At 36.4% G+C, this 24,361-nt stretch overlaps 1 protein-coding gene, 1 non-coding gene and 1 pseudogene across 2 annotated transcripts; 2 read left to right on the forward strand and 1 right to left on the reverse strand.

Annotated features, from left to right (window-relative positions):
• On the forward strand, positions 65–5,399 carry LOC109234348. Its single transcript, XM_019400307.1, has 5 exons — positions 65–801; positions 2,023–2,126; positions 2,383–2,559; positions 2,827–4,676; positions 5,036–5,399. Exons 1-5 carry the CDS (start codon positions 641–643, stop codon positions 5,183–5,185), a joined length of 2,442 nt encoding a protein of 813 aa, XP_019255852.1. The 5' UTR covers positions 65–640; the 3' UTR covers positions 5,186–5,399.
• On the reverse strand, positions 6,095–7,980 carry LOC109235032 (annotated as a pseudogene).
• On the forward strand, positions 14,415–14,485 carry TRNAG-GCC. The gene has a single exon. It is a non-coding gene; the product is annotated as a tRNA-Gly (tRNA).

A 24,361-nucleotide genomic window follows, 5' to 3' on the forward strand; every position in this document is an offset into this window, starting at 1 on the left:
AAAAAACTTGAACCCCTGAAGACAAAAGCATATGTCAAGCACTTGCCTTCCACAATTTAGCTTTTATTTCTTCTATTCCCTTTTTGTTATTTACCAAACAAAAACAAACTTCTTATTTTCCTCCCTTTATTCTCTCCCTATATTTTCTCTTTCTACAAAAAATAAAAAACCCTGAAAATAAAAGGAAAAAAGTAAATCAAAACATAGAAATTCATCAGAAACTTCTTCAAGATTAGACCACTGACCACCCAATAGCAAATTCCCATTTTTTGTCGATAAAACTTTTGCCCTTTTTTTTCTCCCATAAATTTAGCTCAATTCTCTCTCTTTTTTCTCCCTCTAAACGAAAATTCTCTGTTAATTTCTTTACATTTCCCAGAAAATTTTGACCTTAAATTCAGCTATTTTCTTTATAATTTTTTCCCGTTAATATAACTTTCTTGAAGGCTCTAATTTCTCAATATCTTGTTGAAAAATAGCCTATATGAGGACATTTAGCACATGGTGTCTTCAAAAATTTCAACTTTACAACTTTATGTGCTCTGGCTATTGGTTTGATTGATTCTTTGTGAGGTTTTAGCAGCTGGGTGTTTGATAATTTCTCAATTTCTTAGCTAAAAATTAAAATTTTGGTCAAAAAATGGCTACAATTGCAATTGAGTCAGCAGTGGTGTTTGAGTCTTCACGTCGTTTTGGAGATCTGAGAGGAATCCGGTGGCGTATTGATTTGGGGATTTTGCCTTCTTCTCCTTCTTCAACCATTGATGATCTTCGCCGTGTCGCCGCTGACTCGCGTAGAAGGTATAAATTTTGTTTTTTCTTTTACCCTTTTGGCTATTTTGCTCGTTTCTGTTAATTTTCTTGTTTCTTGTAATAAAAAGGTAGAGACTTTACATAATGGTAACTTTACATTTTTTTGTTGATTTTTAGTTATAGCCTCTAGTTAGATCATATATCAAGTTGAGGTTTTGTGCGCAATTTGCTTTTTCTTTGACCCTTTTGGCTGTTATGCTTGTTGCTGTTGATTTTCTTGGTTATTTAATTAAAAAACAAAGTAACTTTACATAATGGTAATTTCATATTTTCTGTGATTTTTAGTTATAGCCTCTGATTGCATCATATCTCAAGTTGATGTTTTGTATTTTGTTGCAAATGTTGTAGAAGGTATGCAATTTGCATTTTCGCGTTGACCCTTTTGGCTATTATGTTGGTTTCTGTTGATTTTCTTGTTTGTTGTCATAATAAGTAGAACCTTTGCATTTTTTTTTGTTGAATTTTAGTTATAGGCTCTGTTCACATCATATATCAAGTTGGGTTTTTGTATGTTGTTGCAGATGCTTTGGGGATGTTCTCGGATTTTTAATCTTTGATTTGTCAACAATATATTGCATGATATGTTAAAAACTGCATTTTTTTTAAAAACAAAAATCTAAGAAGTTAACAAATTGGTAAAAGTTCACAAAGTTGCATAAGTTTGAGAGATAATTTGCTGTAAGCTTTTTACTTTCCTTAATCAGTTTCCTCTGGTTTCAACTGCAAACAGTAGCACAGAGTTCAAATTGCATAAGCTACTCATCAGCTTTGCAGTCGCCTATTTCTGGCTGTTGCTTTGGTGGATTCTATAATTAAAAATAATGGAATCCCATTTTCTTGATGCCATGGCATGGGGCTTCATCCCTCAAGTTAAGGTTATGTGTTAATGATGTTTTGACATGTTTGATCATCTCTTTGTTGTTGAATTCTTGTTGCGGTGTCATTGTTCTGAATTTTATATACATCTTATAGTTTTGTATAATAGCATATTGGGTAGTTTACTGAATATCAAACGGTCATGTCTTGAGGGTTTCTTTCTCCAAGTCTATACGTGGGAGATTGTGGGTTTTGATCATACCATTTATTTTCAATTTCGTGATGATATAAATTCCGCTGTGTTAGTTTTCTTTTTATTTCTATGTTCTCACTATGATAAAGAGGTACTTAATACATAAATGTTTTTGTGTAACACGTTTTTGGTTTGTGTAGGTATGCTTCTTTGAGAAGACAGCTTCTTATTGATCCACATATTCCTAAAGATGGAAGTAATTCTCCTGATCCTGTCATAGACAATCCATTGTCACAAAACCCTGGTAGGATATCTGCATCATACTTTCAAGTCATTTTCTTGTCTCTTAGTTTTAGCAAGGGAAATGCTGAAAACTGTTCAAGCTTGAGCACCTTCGAACATTTGAATCTTGTTAATTAGACCATCCTGAGGAAACAATTATTTGGGTCCTGCAATATTAAAAGTATATCTCCATTTTACTCGATCTTGCATTACAAAGTACTTGAATAAAACTGTAACTTGTCATTGAGTACATGCTGATGATTGGTGTGGTAATGCAGATAGCATGTGGGGTCGCTTCTTCAGGAATGCTGAACTGGAGAAGATGGTTGACCAGGATCTTTCGCGTTTATATCCTGAGCATGGTAGCTATTTCCAGACTCCTGGATGCCAAGCCATGTTGAGGAGAATTCTACTACTTTGGTGCCTTAGACATCCAGAGTATGGTTACAGACAAGGTAAATCATAATGTTGACAAACTTATTATGCGCTACTGCTTATTGTGGAGCGTAATTGGCCTTTTCTAGTTTGTGGCGTCTCGTATAAGATATATGTTCAGTTCTTAATTAATGAATCAAGATGAAAGTCCTTCAAGCTTAGCAACCAGAGTGCAGGCAATCATGATCTTGAATTTGCCATGTAAACCTAGTGGCAAAATCGCTAATCATCTCTCCTGTTTGTCTTCTCATTATATTAATGAAGAAACTTTCTGCTTTGGTTTGCAGGGATGCATGAACTGTTGGCTCCACTTCTCTATGTCCTTCAAGCTGATACGGAGCAGCTTTCTGAAGTTAGGAATCTTTATGAGGATCATTTTGCTGACAAATTTGATGGGTTCTCATTTCATGAAAATGACTTGACATATAAATTTGACTTCAAAAAATTCTCGGAATCTGTGGAAGATGACAATGGATCTCAGAAGAGTCCAGTGAAAATTACTAGTTTAAGTGAACTTGATCCGAAGGTTCAAGCAGTTATTTTATTAAGTGATGCATATGGCGCCGAAGGTGAGCTTGGTATTCTTCTATCGGAGAAGTTTATGGAGCACGATGCATATTGTATGTTTGACGCTCTAATGAGTGGGGCTGGTGGTGCTGTTGCTATGGCGGAATTTTTTTCCCCTTTACCATATGGTAACTCGCATACTGGATATCCCCCTATCATTGAAGCTTCAGCATCATTATACCATTTGCTTTCGCTAGTCGATTCTTCTCTCCACAGTCATCTTGTTGAACTAGGGGTTGAACCACAATATTTTGCGCTTCGCTGGTTTCGAGTACTATTTGGGCGTGAATTTGCGCTTGAGGACTTGTTGATAATCTGGGATGAAATTTTTGCATGTGACAACAAGAAGTTGGAGAAGCCTTGTGAAAATGATACCGAGTCCAGCTCTGGAGTCTTAAATTCATCCAGGGGAGCATTTATATCAGCTTTTGCAGTTACTATGATACTTCATTTGAGGTCTTCATTGCTTGCCACTGAGAACACTACTACTTGCCTCCAAAGGTTGCTAAATTTTCCAGAAGATATGAATCTAGGAAAACTGATAGCTAAGGCAAAATCATTGCAGGCGCTGGCAGTGGATGCCAACAATTCAGCTCCATTAACTGATCATACTGGGATCTATGGTAAAAATCAGTCAACGGTTGTAAGAGGTCATAGCCATTCAGTTGATTTAAGCTCCCCAAAAACTCCACGAGGTCCTGTAGTACCTGAAAGCTATTGGGAAGAGAAGTGGAGAGTTTTACACAAGGAAGAAGAGCGCAAGCAAAATAGTGCGGAAAAACAAGTTCCAAACCAAAGAAAAGGTTGGTCTGAGAAAGTGAGGTTGCGTCTTACTAGAACTGAGTCTGCTCCATCTCCATCTACAGTTGATAATGGAAAAAAAGCTCCCAAGTCAGTGAGGAGAAGTTTGTTGAAAGATCTTGCTCAGCAGCTTGGTGCCGATGAAGATATAGAAAAGCTTATTGATGATGAAAATATAGAGCAGGAAGCTCCAGTTGACGTTGTCGGACAAGATTGTAATGATGGAAATTTTACTTGCACGTCTGAGCAGTCATGCTCCACTGGAAGTGCCGCTAGTGATCAGAATTCGTCTATTTTCTCAGATCCTCCAAGCCCTATTAGTGATGCAAATGATCACGAAAATAGATCTGAAAGAAGTAGTGTTGCATCAAATTTCTCAGCCGATGAAAATGATGCTGATGGAAATAGTGGTGAGGCATCTTGTACCAATCTAGAAGTCTCACCTCTCCCTATTTCTGTTCCCCCTCAGCAGACCTCGCTAAAATCTTTAGGAAGTGCTGACTCTGGGGGAAAGGGTCCAGTAGACTTTAAGGAGCGGAAACTTCTATCTGGTAAATTTCAGTGGTTATGGAAATTTGGACGAAATGGTGGTGAGGAGACGTCTGAAAAAGGTATCTGTGACTCCACGAAAGCTTGCAATAGTGGGAATAATCCAGACAGTGCTGCTGATACATCTAATAACAGTGGAATTAGCAAGGGAGAATCTGTAGACCAGAATTTAATGGTTAGTTTGAGAAATCTCGGACAGTCGATGCTTGAGAATATCCAGGTAAGACTTATATCATGGTAAACTCGGCTATATTATTTTAACTTTAATCATATCAAAAGTATAGAACTTACATGAATTTTCGGAACTCACCTGCAACTTACTTAGGACAGGTTTTATCCATCCATCTGATTGCAACTAAACCAAATACATTGAGTTGTCTACTTAAATCCATCAGTATATCTCTATCCACATAATGCTGTGATATATTTGCATTAGCGAGAAACTTCTGTGTTATTTATTTCTGCGATTTTGCAATACCAGCAGTCTGTTTATGGGATGACTGTTGCACTGTGTACTTATCTACCAAACTCACTGTGCTATAGTCTGTTCATTAATTCAAGAATCATCATTTTGTGCAGGTGATTGAATCAGTTTTTCAGCAAGATCGCGATCAAGTTGGGACCTTAGAAAACCTTTCGAAAAATGTTCTAGTTGGTAAAGGACAAGTAACAGCCATGGCAGCTCTCAAGGAGCTTCGGAAAATCAGCAACCTCCTCTCGGAGATGTAAGGAGATATAGTACGTTAAATATGTATATATAGGTTTAGTAATTTAAAACGCTCGAATGCAGAATAATCAAGTCCTATTGGGCTTCTCATATCTCTTGATTGTGAGTGATTCAAAATTTTGGCATGTACCCGGATCTTAATATGTAAATACAGAATCCCCTTCAAGTTTCATTGCTCAATTATGAAATGTAACAGTTGATAATGTTAGAAGTGCAGTTCTGCTTTCCAATTACAAGCGATGAGGGAACTCTCAAAAATAAGTTGATGGTTAGCTTAAAGTTAATCAAATTCTGATGATTTCTTTGATCTGAAAAGAAGAATTTATATGGTAGATTGGTAGCTGTCAAACGTCTTGCAATCCTTCAGCTACAGTCAAACTTTTCTATAACAGTCTCATTTGTTCCGAATTTTTTTGATTGTTATAGCGAAGTGCTATTGTAGAGAATATATGTTATCATATAGCATGAAAAATTGTTCCATAAAAACTTAACTTTTATAGTGAATGGTTGTTATATAGCGATGTTATAGAGAGGTTTGACTGTATTAGTAAAGGTCAAAAGATCTTTCTTTCGAGTTATTGGCTACCAGTATTACTTCCTTGGTCAGGTATTAAGGAGAAGATTTTTTCTTACTCTTGTAACTCTCAATAATTTCTTTCTTTATGGAAAGGGTGAATGTAAACCTTAAGGGGTCTTGTGAGCAAGAAATGAATCAAGATTCGATGGTCAACTCGTTCCAATCCTGTGTAGTGTCCCCGGAACCACATTGAATACGTAGAGATGTATTCCTTAAAAAAACTAAAAGTATCGTAGGTCAGCCACTGAGTGGGCCCGGGAAGGGGAATGGGATCCTTGACTAATCTTGTATAAATGTATTGAAGTCCATTTTGCTATTGCAGTTTCTTGGGGTTGACTCTTGATTAATTTGACAAAATAACAAGGAAAGAAATAAGTAGAAGAAAGATAATGTTCCATTCCTTTCCATCATAATATTTGGACTCCTTAGAATTTCCCAAACGCAAAAAAGTTAAATTATATCTACAATTCTAAGTCCAGTCCAAAAAACAAGCCTCACATGTTGGAGAAATGATTGAGTATTCCCCTACCATAACAATTTCACTTCTATGTTTTTGCTTCATTAAGGTCATATGTCACTGATTTACTCTGGGAAGGACGCGAGCACGAAATGGATTCTTCATGACAACAGTGAGTTCCTGCAGTTGAGATAGATCAACGTCGTCTCCATCCACAGCCTTCCACTCGAAATGCCAGATCAAATTAGCCACAAACTACTCTAAATGGAGCATAGCTAAACCATAGCCTGGACATACTCTTCTCCCTGCACCAAACGGCATCATCTTAATCTCTCTACTCCCTATTATATCAAATGCTTCTGCAAATCTATCTGGTTTAAAATCCAAGGGATTCTCCCACACTTCTGGATCCAAACCCATTTCCGCAACCATGAAATTGATCGTTGAATCCTTAGGTATGACATAGCCGTTGAGTTCCACTTCCTCTGTCACCGCGTGTGGCAGCAGCAAGTGAAGCCGCCTTAGACCTTCCAAGATCACTGCTTTTAAGTAAGGCATTTTTTGTACATCTTCCTCTTTCACTGTGTTCGGGTTCCTACTTCCTTGTGTTAACTACCTCACATATTTCTTGGTATAATTTTTCCTCCTTCTATTTGACTAAGTTGGCCATAATCCATTGCAGTGAGGTGGACGTGGTATCAGTGGCCGCATTGAGGAACTCGCTGCAGAGGCTAATTATCTGTCCAAGATTAAGCTTCTTCTTTTCCTCTGGCAATTCCAAATCCAACAACGTATCCACATAGCACGCCACTTTTGCTTCATCTTCTGTTTCTTGATTCGAACCATCACTAGTCTTTTCAGCTGATTTAGCCATCATTCGTGCCTGGATCAGAGGGATAAAGAGTCCCTCTTGCTCTTGTTGCAGTTGTACGAGCTCTTCCCAACAATTCCTGAAAATGATCTTTCCTAGTCCTCTCGGGAAGAATTTGATCAGTTTCTTGAATCTGCTATTACTTAGCAGCCACCTTCGTTGTGTATCTTCAATCTGTTTAGTTTCCAACTCCCTCGATCTTTTCCCCGAAGCACATTAGGAGAAGAAGACAGAACATGGAATGCTGAAAATGATCAATTAACCTCGCGACTTGTCCAGAGTCTGATTGAGCATGAAGGAGTCGTTGAATAAGGATACTGAGTGCCCAAGATCGGGCGTTTGAGTAGGACTTGATGCGAGATGGTTGGACGATTTCAGAGGTAAGGTTTCGACGAAGGAGACGCCATAAGGGGCCATAAGGGGAAAAGCTAATGTTAATCCGTTGACTATTAACAGTCTGCATATCCTTTGGCCGATCAGAGAAAACAGTGCCGTGCTGGACTAATGCTTGGTAGGCCAATGAGTGGCTAGCGACAAATATGGAAGGACGAAGAGATCGAACTCTGAGGTTGATGAGAGGACCATACTTAGTCTTGAGTTCCCTGAAGATGAGTTGTATATCGGCATTAAACCATAGTAAGCACCCAGTCGCGCTAAAAGGGAAGGGTCAGGGGGGAGTTTCTTGTTCTTCTGGTTGGATTTGGAGAAGGTTAATAGATTGAAGATGGATTTCAAGAAGAAAGAGATACATAGAGTGATGATTATCATGAGCCATGATTCCATTGTTTTTCTGCTCCACTTTCTAAAGTCTCCTCTTCCTTCTATTATACTATATAGAACTGCTTATTGCATCTACTATTCTACAAGTTGACAATTTTTTCTTAGTAGTAGTGTTGTCACATGTGTGAGGCGAGGGGAGAAGAGAGACAGAGAAACAATAATTAAATAACTTTAGGCCTTTTTCTCCTTCTTCTTCTTCTTCTTCTTCTTCTTCTTCTTCTTCTTTTTCGGGTAACAGTGATTTTATATGGTGTTTGTGAATGTATTTTAAGGAAGTTTATGATGTTTTATACTGGTGAGCTGTTGTGGAGCTTTAATTTTTACTATTGCTTAGGGTTTCTTCTTTTTCTTTTTCTTAATTACAAAATGGGTCGTTAGATTTATTACTATTTTGACAAATTGATGATTGAGCTTTGTTCTTGATGATATTTGGAGGTTAAGTTTCAAATTTGAGCTCATTTGCAGTAGATTTAGGCATTAAATCGTATATTGGATTGTTAAAATTTGAAGAACAAATTTCTGTTTCCGGGCAATTTACACTTCAGGCCTATTTAGCCTTAAGTGCATGAAAACGTTGGTTGCACTTCAGACCCTTTGGCCTTAAGTGCATCTGAAGTGCAATTTTTCACTTCAGACTTATTGGCCTTAAGTAGGGGTGCTTATCGGGCAGATCGGGCTGTTAATTACGCTTAACAGATTGACTTATCGGTTATCGAATTATAAATGTAGTAATCCCTAGCCATCCAATAAGACAATGGGCGGATTGGTATTGGATTAATGATTATCGAGCGGTTTATTGGCTTAACCAAATAGAAATTTTTTAAACAATCAATACCAAACGGGTGAAGAATAAAAATAGAAAGTCTACCTTGACTCTACTCTCTAGTGATAAAGTCTACCGTTTTGAGGAAAGATTCTCTCTTGAATCCATCGAGAGATTGTGATACGCTTTATGTTCTTATATCATTCAATCCATCAAACACCTTTGTCTCTTTTCTTAACTCTGTATCTTAGGGCTCATAGTCAATCAAAATCAATTTGAAATGAATGTTCTTGGTCGATTGGTTCTACGGAGTTCTCGCATCGCTTGGTCTGTGGCAGAAAGAGGCTAAGATCTTATTTTTAGGCCTTGATAATGCCGGCAAAACTACCACAGTAGACTTTATCGCCAGAGAATACAGTCAACTACTACAGTATTTCAATAGTACTTTATATACATAGGGATAAAAGTGTATATATAAAAATTCTTAACGGGGCAACCGTTCATCCAATAAGAAAATTGAGTAATCTGCCTCCAAACCGTTAAGCTGTTAATTTTAAAATCTCAATCTGTTCACCATCCATTACCCCGGTAATCCAATTCCAATAAGCCAATAAGCCATCGGTTCGGTTCAATTAATGGTTTCAGTTCGGTTTTGAACCGCCCTAGCCTTAAGTGCGGGAAAACGTTTGTTGCACTTCAGAACTTTTGGCCTTAAGTGCATATGAAGTGCAATTTTTAAATTAAGACTTATTGGCCTTAAGTGCATCTGAAGTGCAATTTTTCGCTTCAGACTTGTTGCCTTAAGTGTAGGAAAACGTTTGTTGCATTTCAGACCTTTTGGCTTTAAGTGCATCTGAAGTGGAATTTTTCACTTCGGACTTATTGGTCTTAAGTGCATGAAATCATCGGTTGCACTTCAGACCTATTTGGCCTTAAGTGCATATGAAGTGTAATTTTTTCACTTCCGGCTAATTTTTTTTTTTAACTTCAAATCCGATAATGATCGTAAAGTGGGTAGGCTTGCAATTTCTTTTTGCAAAGTAGGTATAGATTCAATTGTAACCACAAAACCGTTTATAGATGCAAAAGCCTGGCACCATTGCACATCTGAACCTTTACCGTTTTTCCAAGTCTCCTCTCTTTCGGGTGTCCCAAAACAAAAAACTTGTTAGTATATTTTTCTATAATATATTTTAAAAAAATTTACAGAGAGAAAAAACTTGTTGTTTAATCGAAGAAATATTTCAAAACTTTGAATTAAATACTTTATGTTTTTATATTAGTAAATAAAAATTTTGCAACAATATCCAAGATAATATATTGTAAACATTTGGCTTATATCTTACTAAGTTGAATTAGCTATTATCAATATGAATAATAAGATTACCAATTGAGACTATTATTTATTTCTTGGAAAAATGTTGCACTACGTACATCAGGTATGGAGAAAAAAGAGAGAGAAAGTCAACACTAACTTTTTGCATATTTGTATGTATATGTATGCATGAACATATATATATATATATATATATATATATATATATATATATATATATATATATATATCCGTAAAGCATGTACACCACACGTCTGATGGGTCTAGGAACACTTATAAAAAAACAGATGTATTAAGGAGTGACCTATAAAATTATGAATTTTAAATAGGGAACTATGCACTTGTATACATGCTCCTCTTTATAATGATTTATGCATACTTTCTTGGTGCATCCACATGAATCACCACACATAAGCTTGGCTACCTTGCATAGGCATCTCGGCGTGACATTACCCGATATCATTATGCATGTACGCTGGTATCCGCAATTACAATGAAGTGGTGCCGGCTCCCCTATAAAAGACATGTTAAATTAGACATTGAAAAAATATATGATCATGTCAAAAAATGCATTTTTACAAGGTGAATTTGAAGAGGTCATCATGTAATCTGATCAATCTGTCATCGTTGAAAATGCAGTTTTATAATGTGAATTTATTGAACACGAGGTGTTGTTATGTCTGAAAATGTGTGCCATGAACAAAGCCCCTGGCCAAGATGTCTACACAATGGGCTTCCTCGTTAAATGTTGGTATGTTTTGAAGCATCATGGAAGCTTTCAAAAACTTCACATTCATGGAGATTTAGAGAAAGCTATAATGCAACCTAAATAGCCTTGATCCCAAAAAAGAATGGAGCTAAGGAGTTGAGAGTCTTTAGACCCATTAGCCTTAGAGACATTGTCTACAAGTTGATCTCAAAGGTGTTAACAGAAAGGCTGAAAAGAGTAATAAGCTGATGGATGTTGATTTTCGTTAAAGAGAGATAAATAATGAACGCTATTTTAATTGCTAATGAAGCTGTGGGTTCCAGAATCAAACAAGGAAAGTTATGAATTCTTTCCAAATTAGACATTGAAAAAGCATATGATCATGTCAAACAAAAAACATACTGACCTCTCCGGCCGATTCCTGTAGTTCCTTGATCATAGAATCTTTCTTTTTGCATTCTTCCTCAAGCCTCATTAGCTCATCTCTAAAACAACAGCAACTTGAAAGTTCTAATAAAAATTTTAGCTAAAAAATCATATAAGGTTAGACAAAAAGTTTGTAATAGAAGTTGTACCTTAACCTTCCAGGATCATCTTCTACGTTTGTTGCCTCATTGCTCTCCTACTTAAAGCCAGAGCCACATCACTGAGCAATGATACTTAATAACAATATACATCAACAATAATAGGATTGTAATAAAAATGTATACATGACTATAGGTGTCCACCAGATTGCAACAAACAATGAAAAAACATTAGCAAATGCATTTTGGATGATTTGGCTACAAGTTCAAGACTGGTCTGGGAAAAAGATGATACAACTATTAGAAATGCATGAAGATGCTCCATAAACATTTTTCATGTAAATGAATTGATACCCACAAACAGGCAACACCTTCTTTGCTGCAAATACTGAAATCAACAACTTATACAAATATGTAATTGTGTAAATCATAAAAGAACTTGTTCAGCACAGTGTTATCCAATGGTAAAGAACAGGACAAATATTATATATGCATCAAATATTAATATCAGTATATTGTAAATAGTAAATATATGTATCATGCTAGTTAACTGGATTAGTTAGTTGGTGAGGAAATGATTGAGTTGTTATTCGAGTTAGTTAGAAGTGGTTAAAGGGAAATTGGGCGGGAAAGTTAGTTAGGAAATAACCAACTACTCTTTCATCACAATTGTGATATACAGACTTGTAATTTCAGTAAAGATCATCAATATACATTAACTCTTTGTCTAGATAATACTCTATTCTAAATCCATCTTCTTCGTCCCATCATTTAGGTTATCTTCTCGAATTACCCTGCATAATTCCTGAACTAACCATTGAATTCTCGATCTATTGTTTAGTTCCTGCGATTCAGTTAACATATTAGTTAGCATTAGTATTAGAGCTGATAGATTCTCGGCATAAATCGCTAAAGGAACTAGGTCAAATGGTTTGTTGACTATTTACAGTCTGCATATCCTTTGGCCGATCAGAGAACAGCGCCGTGTTGGACGAACGCTTGGTAGGCTAATGAGTGGCTAGCGGCGAATATGGAAGGACGAAGAGATCCAATCCTGAGGTTGATGAGAGGACCATACTTAGTCTTGAGGTCCATGAGGATGAGTTGTATATTGGTATTTAAACCATAGTAAGCACCCATTCGCGCTAAAAGGGAAGGGTCCAGGTGGAAGTTTCTTGTTTCTCTGGTTTGATTTGGGGAAGATTTATTGATTGAAGATGCATATCAAGAAGAAAGAGATGCAGAGATTGATGATAAGGAGTCAATTTCCAGGATTTGATAAGACTCTACTTTTTATGTACTTTGTGTATGAAAGAAAATCAGCTCCAATTTCATCGCATAAGTTTCTTATCTTTCATGTTTGTTTTCTCTTGCTCTCCTATATTTATTAGCTCTGAAAGTCTTCAAAATATCAACTATCTTGTGCTCGTTTGTTTTTTGAGTTAATAACAGGGGTTTTGACATAGTTACCCACAAAAATAAAACTATTTACCCTTGTTTATCCATTTGTTTTCCTACCCATAAACTAATTACATTTCCTACCCATAGTAGGTTTTGTGGGGAATTTTTTCTTTATTCTCCATTTTTTTTTATTTCTATGCTTATTTTCTTTTCTTTTTTCTATTTTTTTCTTTTTTCTTGTTTTCTTTTTTCCTTTTCTAATTTCATTTAACTTCTTTTTTTTATATTCTTTTTCTCTTCATAATCTAATTTCATTTACTGTTTTCACTATTTTTTTATTATTTTTTTTATATTATTACTAAAGAAAAATCAAATTGTGTACCAATTAAATGTAGCTAATACAACCAAAAAAATATTAACTAACATATGATACCAGTACAGTATATAGCTATACCAACAGGGTATACAATTGTACGCAATGAGTTAAAAAAATTAATTTAATTATTAAACTAAAATAATATTAGTTGTCAATAAAAAATTTAAAAAATTCTAAAAGGATCTAATTGTAAGAGTATACCGTTACATCATAAGCATACTATAATTTTTATTTTTATTTTCATTTTCAATTTGCCCCTCACGTTGGGTAAAAGCTTAAAACAAATTAAAAGAGAAAAGGCAAGTGAATTTACGGGTAATAAGTATACTATCATAGTATATTGTATACTATTATAGCATATTGTTAAATTATCTTGCATATTATTACAGTATACCATAACAATATATTGTATACTATAATAGTATATTGTTGCAGTATAACTATATACTCCTATAGTATATTAGTATACTGTAGCGGTATACTGTTTTGTAAATTATAATAGTGTACTGTTGCAGTATAGCTATATACTCCTACAGCATATTGTATACCGTAGCGGTATACTGTAGTTGTGTTCTTCTTCGATTTTCAACTGAAAATTTCGATCTCAATCACCTCAAATCAGGTCCAAATACTATCAAATTTCAGTATGAACTTCTAGAAGGTACTATAAGCAATATTTAACAGCACCCACTTTGAATCAAACAAAAAATCTTCAAAAATAAAATTGAGCTTCAAGCCCAACAATGGTGGATATTCAAATACACACAAAAATTTAGATTTGGGATATAATCTGCTCTTGTACTTAATGAAGTATCCAAACCATGGCTTTGTAAGTTTTGTCCACATGTAATTCAGATCGCATGGTTCACGGAAACTACTCAATTAGAGAAAGGAGGAAGGGGCCAGGGCCTAGTTCAATTTTTTCAAATAACCTCGATTGCGGTTATCAGTTGGTCACCTTCCAATGTATGCTAAAATTCTCTTGTACATAACAGTGATTATTCGGAGAGAATCTGTATCCAATCTTTATTTTAGTAAAGCTAAGCTTTTTGTGATTGAAGCCTTGACTCTGGGAACAACTAGCGGGTAAATAGTTTGGGGAGTATGGGTAGGAGTAGTAAATAGTTTGAGTCTGGGCATTAAAGGATAAATAGTTTAGAATTAATAGGTATAAAGTGATATATTCTCTTAATAATAAGCCAATGACATTAAAAAACCTTAACCTAGTGTTAGTTTATTTTAAAGCTAGTTAATTACTGTGATAGAGATGAATGCTCCATCAGTAATGTTAGTTGATTATGTCACAAGATTCCATCTCCATAAGACTATTGCTGATGTATATGATAATTGAAATGATTATTAACTAACATTTACATTATATGGATGTACACAAACAGATTAAATATTACTTCCAACATTTGAAGCATCAAACAACAAGCACCAGTGGTCTAGTGGTAGAATAGTACCCTGCCACGGTACAGACCCGGGTTCGATTCCCGGCTGGTGCATCAAAAGCGCTGTGATGATAAATGTGCTCAGTTGTGAAAACTTGGGTCTTCATTGAGTCTGATTACAGACGATATCAATGCACATCTGAGCCTTTAGTTTTTCCCAAGTTCTTAATCTGTAGGCTTTGTTAACAAAGACTTTAGGGCTATTATCACTTATAGCCCGCACCACAAACTATTTCCATTCGGTAACTACAAAAGTGTATAATTTTTGTATAAAACATAATATTTTTCCGGCTATTATTTTGAAAGCGGTTATATAGTGTCGGCTATTATTTTAAAAGCGGTTATATAGTGTCATTTCCTTTGCATGGGTATTAGTGGGACTAGCCTCCACCCAAGACTGATAAGAAGTGTATTAAAAGGGCTTACACCGAGTTTTAGTTTATTTTAAAGAAATATGAGAAACCAATTCATAGAACCAGTGAATCCTTGAGGAAATCAAAAGAGCTGACTTCATCAAAAGCTATAATATATAGTAGGGTTTCTTCACTCACTTTTATTTGATTAAATCCTTTTTCATCTAGGAGCCGCAAATAATATGATTAGAACTAATCATCATATAATTAAAATCGCAAGAATTAGACTATACTTTCTTTATTCACATAACTCAAAGATACTGTAAAATGAGAGTCGGAATCCTCAAACCAATTAAAACATAATCTCACTATTCTTATGAGTTATCATAAAAAGTAATCTCTCATGTTGTGTTAAGGTTTGTGGATTGAACAAAAATGGAGAAGACTGAAAAATTGAGTTCATACGCAGAGAAGAACCTTCGAGAGCATACATTCATTTCTTGGATATTTTTCTGAAGAGTCCTTACAAAATAAAATCTAGTGACTAATTATATTTGGGTCGGGTCTATTAATAAATACAATTGGGCCAAGTCTAAAACTAACATAAGCCCAAATATCTAAAACTAACATCAGCCCAAATATCTAAGACTAAGTAACATCAGGTAACTCCAACACCCCCCCTCAAGTTGGAGGGTGGCAACACGCCCAACTTGCCAAGCAATAACCTGTGATGTGCACCTGTCAAACACTTAGTAAAAATGTCAGCAAGCTGAGAAGAGGTAGGAACATGATGCAAAGAAATAAGGCCATCTGCCAACTTAGTGCGGATGAAGTGACAATCAACTTCAATATGTTTCGTGCGCTCATGGAAAACAGGATTTTTGGCGATGTGAAGGGCAGCCAAGCTATCACAGAAAACAGGAATAGAACTGTACGAAGGCAAACCCAAATCTGCTAACAAACGAACCAGCCAGACAAGTTCAGCTACTACTTTACTCATAGCCCGATATTCTGCTTCAGCAGAAGACAAGGAGACAACGGCTTGTTTCTTAGATTTCCAGCTAATCAAACTACCCCCTAAAAACACACAATAACCAGAAACTGATCTCCTTGAATCAGAACAAGAAGCCCAATCGCTGTCACAAAAAGCTTGTACAGAAAAATCAGAAGAATTATTGAGGTGGACTCCAACATCAGGTGTGCCTTTCAAATACCTTAGAACATGTAACGCAGTAGTCATATGGGGCAGACGAGGTGTCTTAAGAAACTGACTCAAGTGTTGCACAACAAAACATAAATCTGGCCTGGTATGAGTGAGAAAATTCAATTTTCCAACTAAACTTCTATAAGATTCAGGGTTGGGCAACAAGACCCCAACATCAGACTTGAGTTTAACACACATCTCAAGGGGAGAAGAAACAGCAGAAGCATCAGAACACCCATATTCAGCAATTAACTCTGAAACAAACTTCCTTTGATGAAGAAGTACCCCAGAATCAACATATAACAACTCAATCCCCAGAAAATAGTTAAGAAATCCTGTCTTTAATTTTAAACTGATCATCTAAAAACAACTTGAGAGCACTGATCTCTTCAGCATCATCCCCAGTAAGGATAATGTCGTCCACATAGACAGCAAGAAATACAGTAGAGGATTCAGACCTTTTAATATAAAGAGAGTAATCATTCAAAGAATGTGTGTAACCTCTAGTGCAAAGTGCTTGTGACAACTTAGCATACCATTGCCTAGAGGCTTGTTTTAAGCCATAAAGGGATTTTTGCAACTTACAAACCAAAGGAGAAGTAGATTGAGAAGATGAAGCAACTGTGAGGCCTTGGGGAAGCTTCATATAAATCTCTTCATCTAAGTCACCATGAAGAAATGCATTATTCACATCCAATTGATACAAGGACCACCCATTTTTAATTGCAAAAGCAACTAGACACCTAATAGTATACATTTTGACAACCGGAGAAAATGTTTCATTAAAATCAATGCCTTCAATTTGTGTATCACCCCTTACTACCAATCTTGCCTTATATCTTTCTACACTTCCATCAGCCTTGTACTTAATTTTATACACCCATTTACATCCAATAGGCTTTTTACCCTTAGGTAACTCAACTATAGACCAAGTGTTATTAGAGTCTAAGGCCTCAAATTCTTTTCTCATGGCTTCCTGCCAGACTAAACTGGTAGCTGCCTGAGAATATGAATGAGGCTCAACTTGAGTTGTGTGCAGCAGAGAGAGACAAAGTAGTGGAGCTGGAAATGGAAGGAGGAAGTTGTACAACAAAATCATTAAGGTGTGAAGGCAATGTGTGATTTCTGGTGCTTTTTCTAGTAGCAGGGAGAGAAGAAGATGTTGAAGGAGTAGAAGTAGTGGGAAGATCAGAAGGAAGGACTATTAGGAGAAGCAACAGAAGGTGGATTAGTAGGACAAGGTGTAGCAACAGAAGGAAAATGGGAAGGATTAGTGTCAACAGGAGGGAAATGGGAAGGATCAGAGATAACAGGTAAAGTAGGTATAGAATGGGAAGATGGAAGGTGGCTGGAAGAGGAGGAAGAGGATAGCAGGAAAGGAAAAATGGATTCATGAAATATGACATCCCTAGAAACAAGAATACACTTGGTAGATAAGTTGTACAACTTATAACCTTTCTTACCAAATGGATAACCAATAAAAACACAAGGTACATCTCTTGGATCAAACTTATATCTCTCACATTTAGGTACAGTTGCATAACAAAGACACCCAAAAGGTTTAAGATGTGAATAAGTGGGCAATTTGCCATAAAGCACTTCAAATGGAGATTTGTCATGTAAAATGGCGGAGGGGAATCTGTTTATCAAATAGGTGGCTGTTAAAATGCAGTCTCCCCAAAATTTTGTTGGTAATTTAGACTGGTACATCAAAGCTCTAGCTGTTTCAAGCAAGTGCTTATGCTTTCTTTCAACAATTCCATTCTGTTGAGGTGTGTGAGAACATGTGGTTTGGTGAATAATTCCATGATCTGAGAAGTGTTGTAAGGCAGAATTTGAAAGTCCAATTTCCAAGGCATTATCACTTCTAACTGTTTTAATAGGGAGGTTAAATTGAGTTCTTACCATGGAAATGAAAGCTTTCAACATGGTAAAGGCATTACTTTTAGTATGCAACAAATGAGTCCAAGTAGCTCTACTATGGTCATCCACAATGGTAAGAAAGTATTTTTCCCCAGAATAAGTCTGAGTATGATAGGGACCCCATGTGTCAACATGAATCAACTCAAACAAGGAACTTGAAATAGTAGAGCTGGCTGGAAAAGGTAATCTGGCCTGCCTAGCAAGAGGACAAACAGGACATATAAAGGATTGTTTGGCAGATAAATCAGCAGAAATGGAAGGGATGGTTTTCATTCTAGAAAATGGAATATGTCCTAATCTGTGATGCCAAAGAACATCATTTTTATTTATGCTTTGCTTATCATTACAAGGAACAATAGGAATAGTATGTAAAGCAGCTTTATTATGTGCAATCTTACTAGACTGTTCAGAAAGGAAAACAACTTGCACATTATTTCTAAAAATAGAAGAAGGAAAGTTAGATGTTGCATTGGGTTGATGATCATGAAGAAGCTTGTAGAGTACTTGGTCCACTTTACCAAGTTCCAGAAGCTTCCTCATGGAAAGGTCCTGTATCAAGATACATGAAATAGAGGTAAACAAGACAAGACACTGAAATTGTTGAATAAGCTTGTGCACAGAAATCAGATTATATTGAAAAGAAGGGATGTATAACACATGATGAAGAGTAAGAGAGGGAATTAAAGTACAGGAACCAATGCAAGTAACCTTTGCCTTATAACCATTAGGCAAAGTTACCAAGTAAGGAGTAGGAAGAGGAGTCAGATTAGAAAGAAGCTCTTTATTAGAAGTCATATGATCAGTAGCTCCACTATCTATAATCCACACATCTCTACTTACACTAGACAACAAGCAAGCATGAGAATCATCATCAGTATAAACAGGGAAGGAAAGAAAACTACCAGCAAAGTTAGCAGACCCCATCAGATTTTGTTGAGGCTCTGGAACATGACCAATTTGAGTTTGCTGCAGTAGGGAGACAAGTTGAGAGAATTGTTGCTGACTCAAACCAGGTATGGAGGATATCTTATCATCAGATACATGAGTAGGTCCAACCAGAGGAGCATTGTGAGTAGGTTGAGTTGAGATATGGCTTGCTGTACATGGCTAAAATTGAGTAGGTTCAGCAGATACTGTTGCAACCAGCTTCTTTCCTCTGGTGAACTTGAAATTCTGTGGGAACCCATGGAGTTTGTAGCACTTCTCAATTAGATGTCCAGATTTTTTGCAATACTTGCAAAACATGCTTCCTTTTGACTGATCAAAATCTATCTTGTGATTATACTGTTTGATTGGAAACTGTTGTTTGACATTCATATTAGCATTGAAAGATGCTGATTCTGGTACTAGCTGTGGATTGTATTGAACTTACCTTTGACCCTCATCCTGAAGAAGAATATTGTAAGCACTGTCCAATGAGGGAGGAGGTTGCATCATCAGTAGGTTACTCCTTACACCCACATACACCTCATTTAATCCCATAAGGAATTGGTGTAACTTGTCCTCTTCTTCATCCCTCTGAATACCAGTTCTTGCAGCACAGGTGCAAGAATTTCCATGATTTTTGCGCATTGTTCCAAGTTCATCCCAAAGTTTCTTTAATTTGCTAAAATATGAAGCAACATCAAGAGAACCTTGCTGAGTAGAAGCTAATTCCCTTTTTATCTCAAAAATTTTAGTTCCGTTTACAGTTCCATACCTACGTTCTAATTGCTTCCAAATACTTTCAGCTGTCTCCGAGTATTGAACACTTTCAGCAATAGTTGGTGAAAGAGAGCCAGTTAACCAGGAAATAACCATATTATTGCATCTGTCCCATTGACGAATCATCGCAGGATTCTCATTAGCCATTGACTTAGGGCAGGATCCATCCACAAAACCTATTTTGTTCTTAGCCGACAAAGAAACTATCATACTCCTTTTCCATCCACCATAACCAGACCCGTTAAATGGAGTACTAACTAAACAGGTTCCAGGAATATCAGAAGAGTGGATGAAAAGAGGGCTAGAAGGGTCTGGTGTATATATGATGGTTGTACTAGTACTAGTAGCAAGAGGAACCTCAAAATTCACCATACTAACACTAAAATTGTATAGGCAAACAAGTCAATTAAGCAAATTGAGCATACAATTTCAGAAAAATGAAATTAGGGTTACCGACTTTCATCAGTGAATCACAAATAACAGATTCTGAAAGAGGAGGAATCAAGCAACTGCTCCGAGCTGAGAAATGTTCATGAGGAGTACTCGAAACTTTGCCAAAATCAAAGAGAACCAAACAGAAATCGATCTCCAAAAGAAATTGTTGAACACAAATTAGAGATGATAGAAGGAGAAAAAAAACTTGAATCAACTCACAGGGGTAGGATCGATCGAAAGCGTGTGATTAGAGTAATCACAATTCCGCTCTGATACCATGTTAAGGTTTATGGATTGAACAAAAATGAAGAAGACTGAAAAATTGAGTTCATACGCAGAGAAGAACCTTCGAGAGCATACTTTCATTTCTTGGATATTTTTCTGAAGAGTCCTTACAAAATAAAATCTAGTGACTAATTACATTTGGGCCGTGTCTATTAATAAATACAACTGGGCCAAGTCTAAAACTAACATCAGCCCAAATATCTAAAACTAACATCAGCCCAAATATCTAAGACTAAGTAACATCAGGTAACTCCAACATGCTGAAAATGACTTTCTCATGTCTTTAATCACCAAAATTAGAATTTTCTCTCTTCTCAACTTGTTTCGCACTTATAAACAACGTAAGACAGGAACTAAACAACTATTTCCATTAATTTAAACACAAAGCCTTGCCAATCAAAATAAAAGCAAGAATGACATTCAGATTTGAAGAGAAAAAATCTACTAATACATTTGATTTGATGTCCTCTCAAACATATGGAGCAGTAGTAACTGGCCATTGTAAATTTTGGAAACAAGAGAAAAGTTCTCTTTATCCCTCTGTTTGCTATTTGATCTGTAGTACAGGCTAATCAACGTTGTGAAAACCTGGAAGAAGGGAAGTGATGAACCCAAAGACAATCATTTGGATCTCCTTCGAAATACCCCACCATCGATTGCGGCCATCAGCAGCACCAGGTTCTGCTGCAGGCTCGTTCTCACCTACCCCATTTACGCCGTGTTTACCTCGAAAATACGAAATCAATCACGAGAGGACCCAGTGTGAAGGGGTAAGTGTAAACACTTAAGAACCCCTCCACGTGAGTAGTGATGCTTTCCTCCCGGTCGGGGAGCTGCACTATGACCTCGTCTCCCCGGCCGCTATCCTTCTTCATGGCCTTGAGAGTTCGATATCGAAGAAGCATCACAAGGTTATGAAGAAGGACTGCAGCTAGGGAGACATGGTCGTGGTGCAGATCCCCGACCCCGAGGAAAGCATCACTACTCACGTGGAGGGGTTCTTAAGTGTTTACTCTGAGTTTCCTCACCACGAGGCAAGATCTCCGGTTCTGAGGGGTTTGATTGCCTCGACCGGTTTCCTAGATTCGGTCCACCACGCCCAGAGGCGTATCCAGGATTTTAATACAATGCGTGCACTATTATCTTTAAGATGGATGTTTGGTTCCTGTTTTATTCAATTATATAAAATTTTATAATGGCGGCAAGTTGACGAGCAAACTATATTAATAGTATATTTGCAAAAAATATCATTCACTTTACAATTGTTCTCGACGAGTTTTTATTGAAAACAGTCAATAATAACATCATTACTTACAGTTTTAAATATCTCACGCTCTATATAGCAAATTAAACAATCATTCAAAAACGTTTTTAAAAACGCTTAATATTGAGCAGGGTTTTCCTGCTTTGAATTCAATGAGAGCCGAGAGAGACGAGTCATGAGTACTTTGCTTTTAGGGATTTCAAAGTGTTTGTACTCAAAAGAATGATTAGGGGAAGAAAATAAAAAAGACATAAGCAAAAGGGATTTTTTTTTTTTAAAGTAAAAAAAAAATGTATTTGTTTGTTAATTGAAAAGAAAGAAAGGGCATAGCCCATAGGGATATGTTGTTAATTGAAAAGGACGTGGGAAATTGGGAATTTATTAATTGTAATTAACTATAAACGGAATTAATCAAAAAGAATTGTATGGGGATCGAACCCCTTAACCTTGGGGACAAAAAGGAGATAAGAGGGCACCAATGCACCAAACCAATCACTTGAGCATGGGTGGCCACAAATATATTTGACCACATAATTAAAAAAATTAATATTTTATACATAACCTAGGGAGGGGAGCATGGGTGCATGTGCCCCACCCCTCCACGTAAATCCGTTGATTCTCATTCTCGCCTCCAACTTGTCCCTCTGCCACAACAATATGACGAAAAGTTAGAGAAGTTTCAATATCCCGCAGTAGATATGTGTAGAAGCAATCCATGAAGCGCACATTTCCTAGTTGACATTCAAAACTAACATGAAATCAACTTCGGTTAAGATGGTAAGTTGACGCAATAATTGAAAATTCCAACAACAGAGAAATCCCGAGGACTAGCTGGTACAGTTCGCAACTCGTGAGATAATGGACCCACCCCTCTATTCTTTTTCACTTAATTATCAAGCTTTTTTCTGCACCAGGGTTTGAACCCGTGATCAGTGGCGTAGCCATCCTGTGCCAAGGGTGGTCAAGCGCACACTCTTCACCGAAAAATTATGCTGCAAATATAAGTTAAATACTACTACTTTATATGGTTATATATTATATTTTGACCACCCTTAACATAGTTAAGTGAGCCAATCCAGCGGTTCAATCTGTTCACGGTTCAGGGTGTTCAACGTAACGTGTTGTTCACGGGTTCAAAGTGCTGCCAAAACTAAATTGAGTCCACCATGTATGGTCTATTTAATTCTTTTTTAATCTAAAAAATTTTCTAATATAATAACTCTTAAAACTTTAAATTTATGTAGAATAAACAACTAATCTTAAAAGTAATTTTTTTTAACTAAAAGTTATTTCTTAAATAAATTTTATAAGTTAAAAATAAAGCTCTTTAAAAATTTATTCAACAAAAGCGCTTTACAAACTACAAATCCTCTCGACTCTCTCTTTCGCTTTACATGTTTAAAATTTGAACACTCTTGAAAGAATTCCCGCGTGATATGTGCTTAACCCACACGCAAAGAAAGGTACCATGCGTCAAAATTACCATCAGTTATCAATCAGATCAATACTCCAGTTTACAATGTATTTTTCTTTCTTTTTATAGAGTAAAGTTCAAATCAAATAGAGGACGGTGCTGCGCCATGTACACCACCTAAGATGCATTTATTAATTCAATTGACATGAGTTGAACGAAAGTAGCTCCAACTGCAACATTCTCATTTCCTAGCCTTCCAGCAGCTGGTACATTATCTGCCCTGGCAGACGGCCTAGGTTGCTAAGTATTAATTAAACCAATCACTGTTTCGAACTCTGACCAAAAAAAATTAGTTAACCTGATAGTTTATTTTATTGGTGCAGTATGTCGTTGTTGATTTTATTGAAGGGTGCTGATTTTGTATGTGATGCTAACTGCTGTCAACTTAGCACGTCTGTGTTTTGACATTAAAAAGGCTAAACCTAGTTTTATTTTATCAAAAAACCAAATCCTGTGATTGAGATGAATGCTCCATCACTAGTGTAAGTATTTAAGTGTGGTGAGCAACTAGATTAGTTTTCTACTTCAACTCAATATATATCAACATTATCCACCAATAACCTTAGTTAATCTTGTCACAAAATTCCATTGGTGATGTGCAAGATAATTAACATTATAATAACTTACATTTCCACTTTACGGATGTACCCAAATAGATTAGAAATGATACTTTTTTAAGAATTTGAAATTTTGAACCAACAAAGAACCAGCGGTCTAGTGGTACAATAGTACCCTGCCACGGTACAGACCGGGTTCGATTCCGTTGGTGCATTAGAGTGAGTGCTGTGATGATTAATTTGTGCAGTAGTGATAACTTGGGTCTTCACTGAGTCTTATCACAGACGATATAACAGCACATCTGAGCCTTTATATTTTGTTTTTTCACGTCTCTTTCTTTGAGATATTATTCTACGATTATGGGCTCTAAGTTATCTATCCATATTGATTGGTTTTGATAGAGCAGGCAGTCGACTAAATATTGGATGTTTTCCAGGTATTCAGGTCCAGTTGATTCTGCAGAATTCGGAGATGCTTCACTATGGTGGTGCTGCCAGATTTCTAGAATGTGGGTGCACCACCAGGGGCGGATGTAGAGCATGAAATACGGGTTCCCGGAAACCCAGTAACTCTTGCGTAAACCCTGTATTTATATTAAAAAATTCACTAAATATTTGTAAATATCTAACTGTGAACCCAGTTATTATTGCATATGAATTCGGTAGGAACCCATAAGCCTCAAATCCTGGATCCGCCTCTGTGCACCACTAAGAAGTATTAAGTGGGAATT

Source organism: Nicotiana attenuata, chromosome 11 (genome assembly GCF_001879085.1).
Source record: "Nicotiana attenuata strain UT chromosome 11, NIATTr2, whole genome shotgun sequence".
NCBI lineage: Eukaryota > Viridiplantae > Streptophyta > Magnoliopsida > Solanales > Solanaceae > Nicotiana > Nicotiana attenuata.

Bases quoted from the DNA above. Each gene is read 5' to 3' on its own strand.
- LOC109234348 (XM_019400307.1), top strand. From the start codon at position 641: ATGGCTACAATTGCAATTGAGTCAGCAGTGGTGTTTGAGTCTTCACGT. The intron at 2,127-2,382 runs GTAGGATATCTG...GTGGTAATGCAG, and splicing joins TCCATTGTCACAAAACCCTG to ATAGCATGTGGGGTCGCTTC. The intron at 4,677-5,035 runs GTAAGACTTATA...CATTTTGTGCAG, and splicing joins CGATGCTTGAGAATATCCAG to GTGATTGAATCAGTTTTTCA.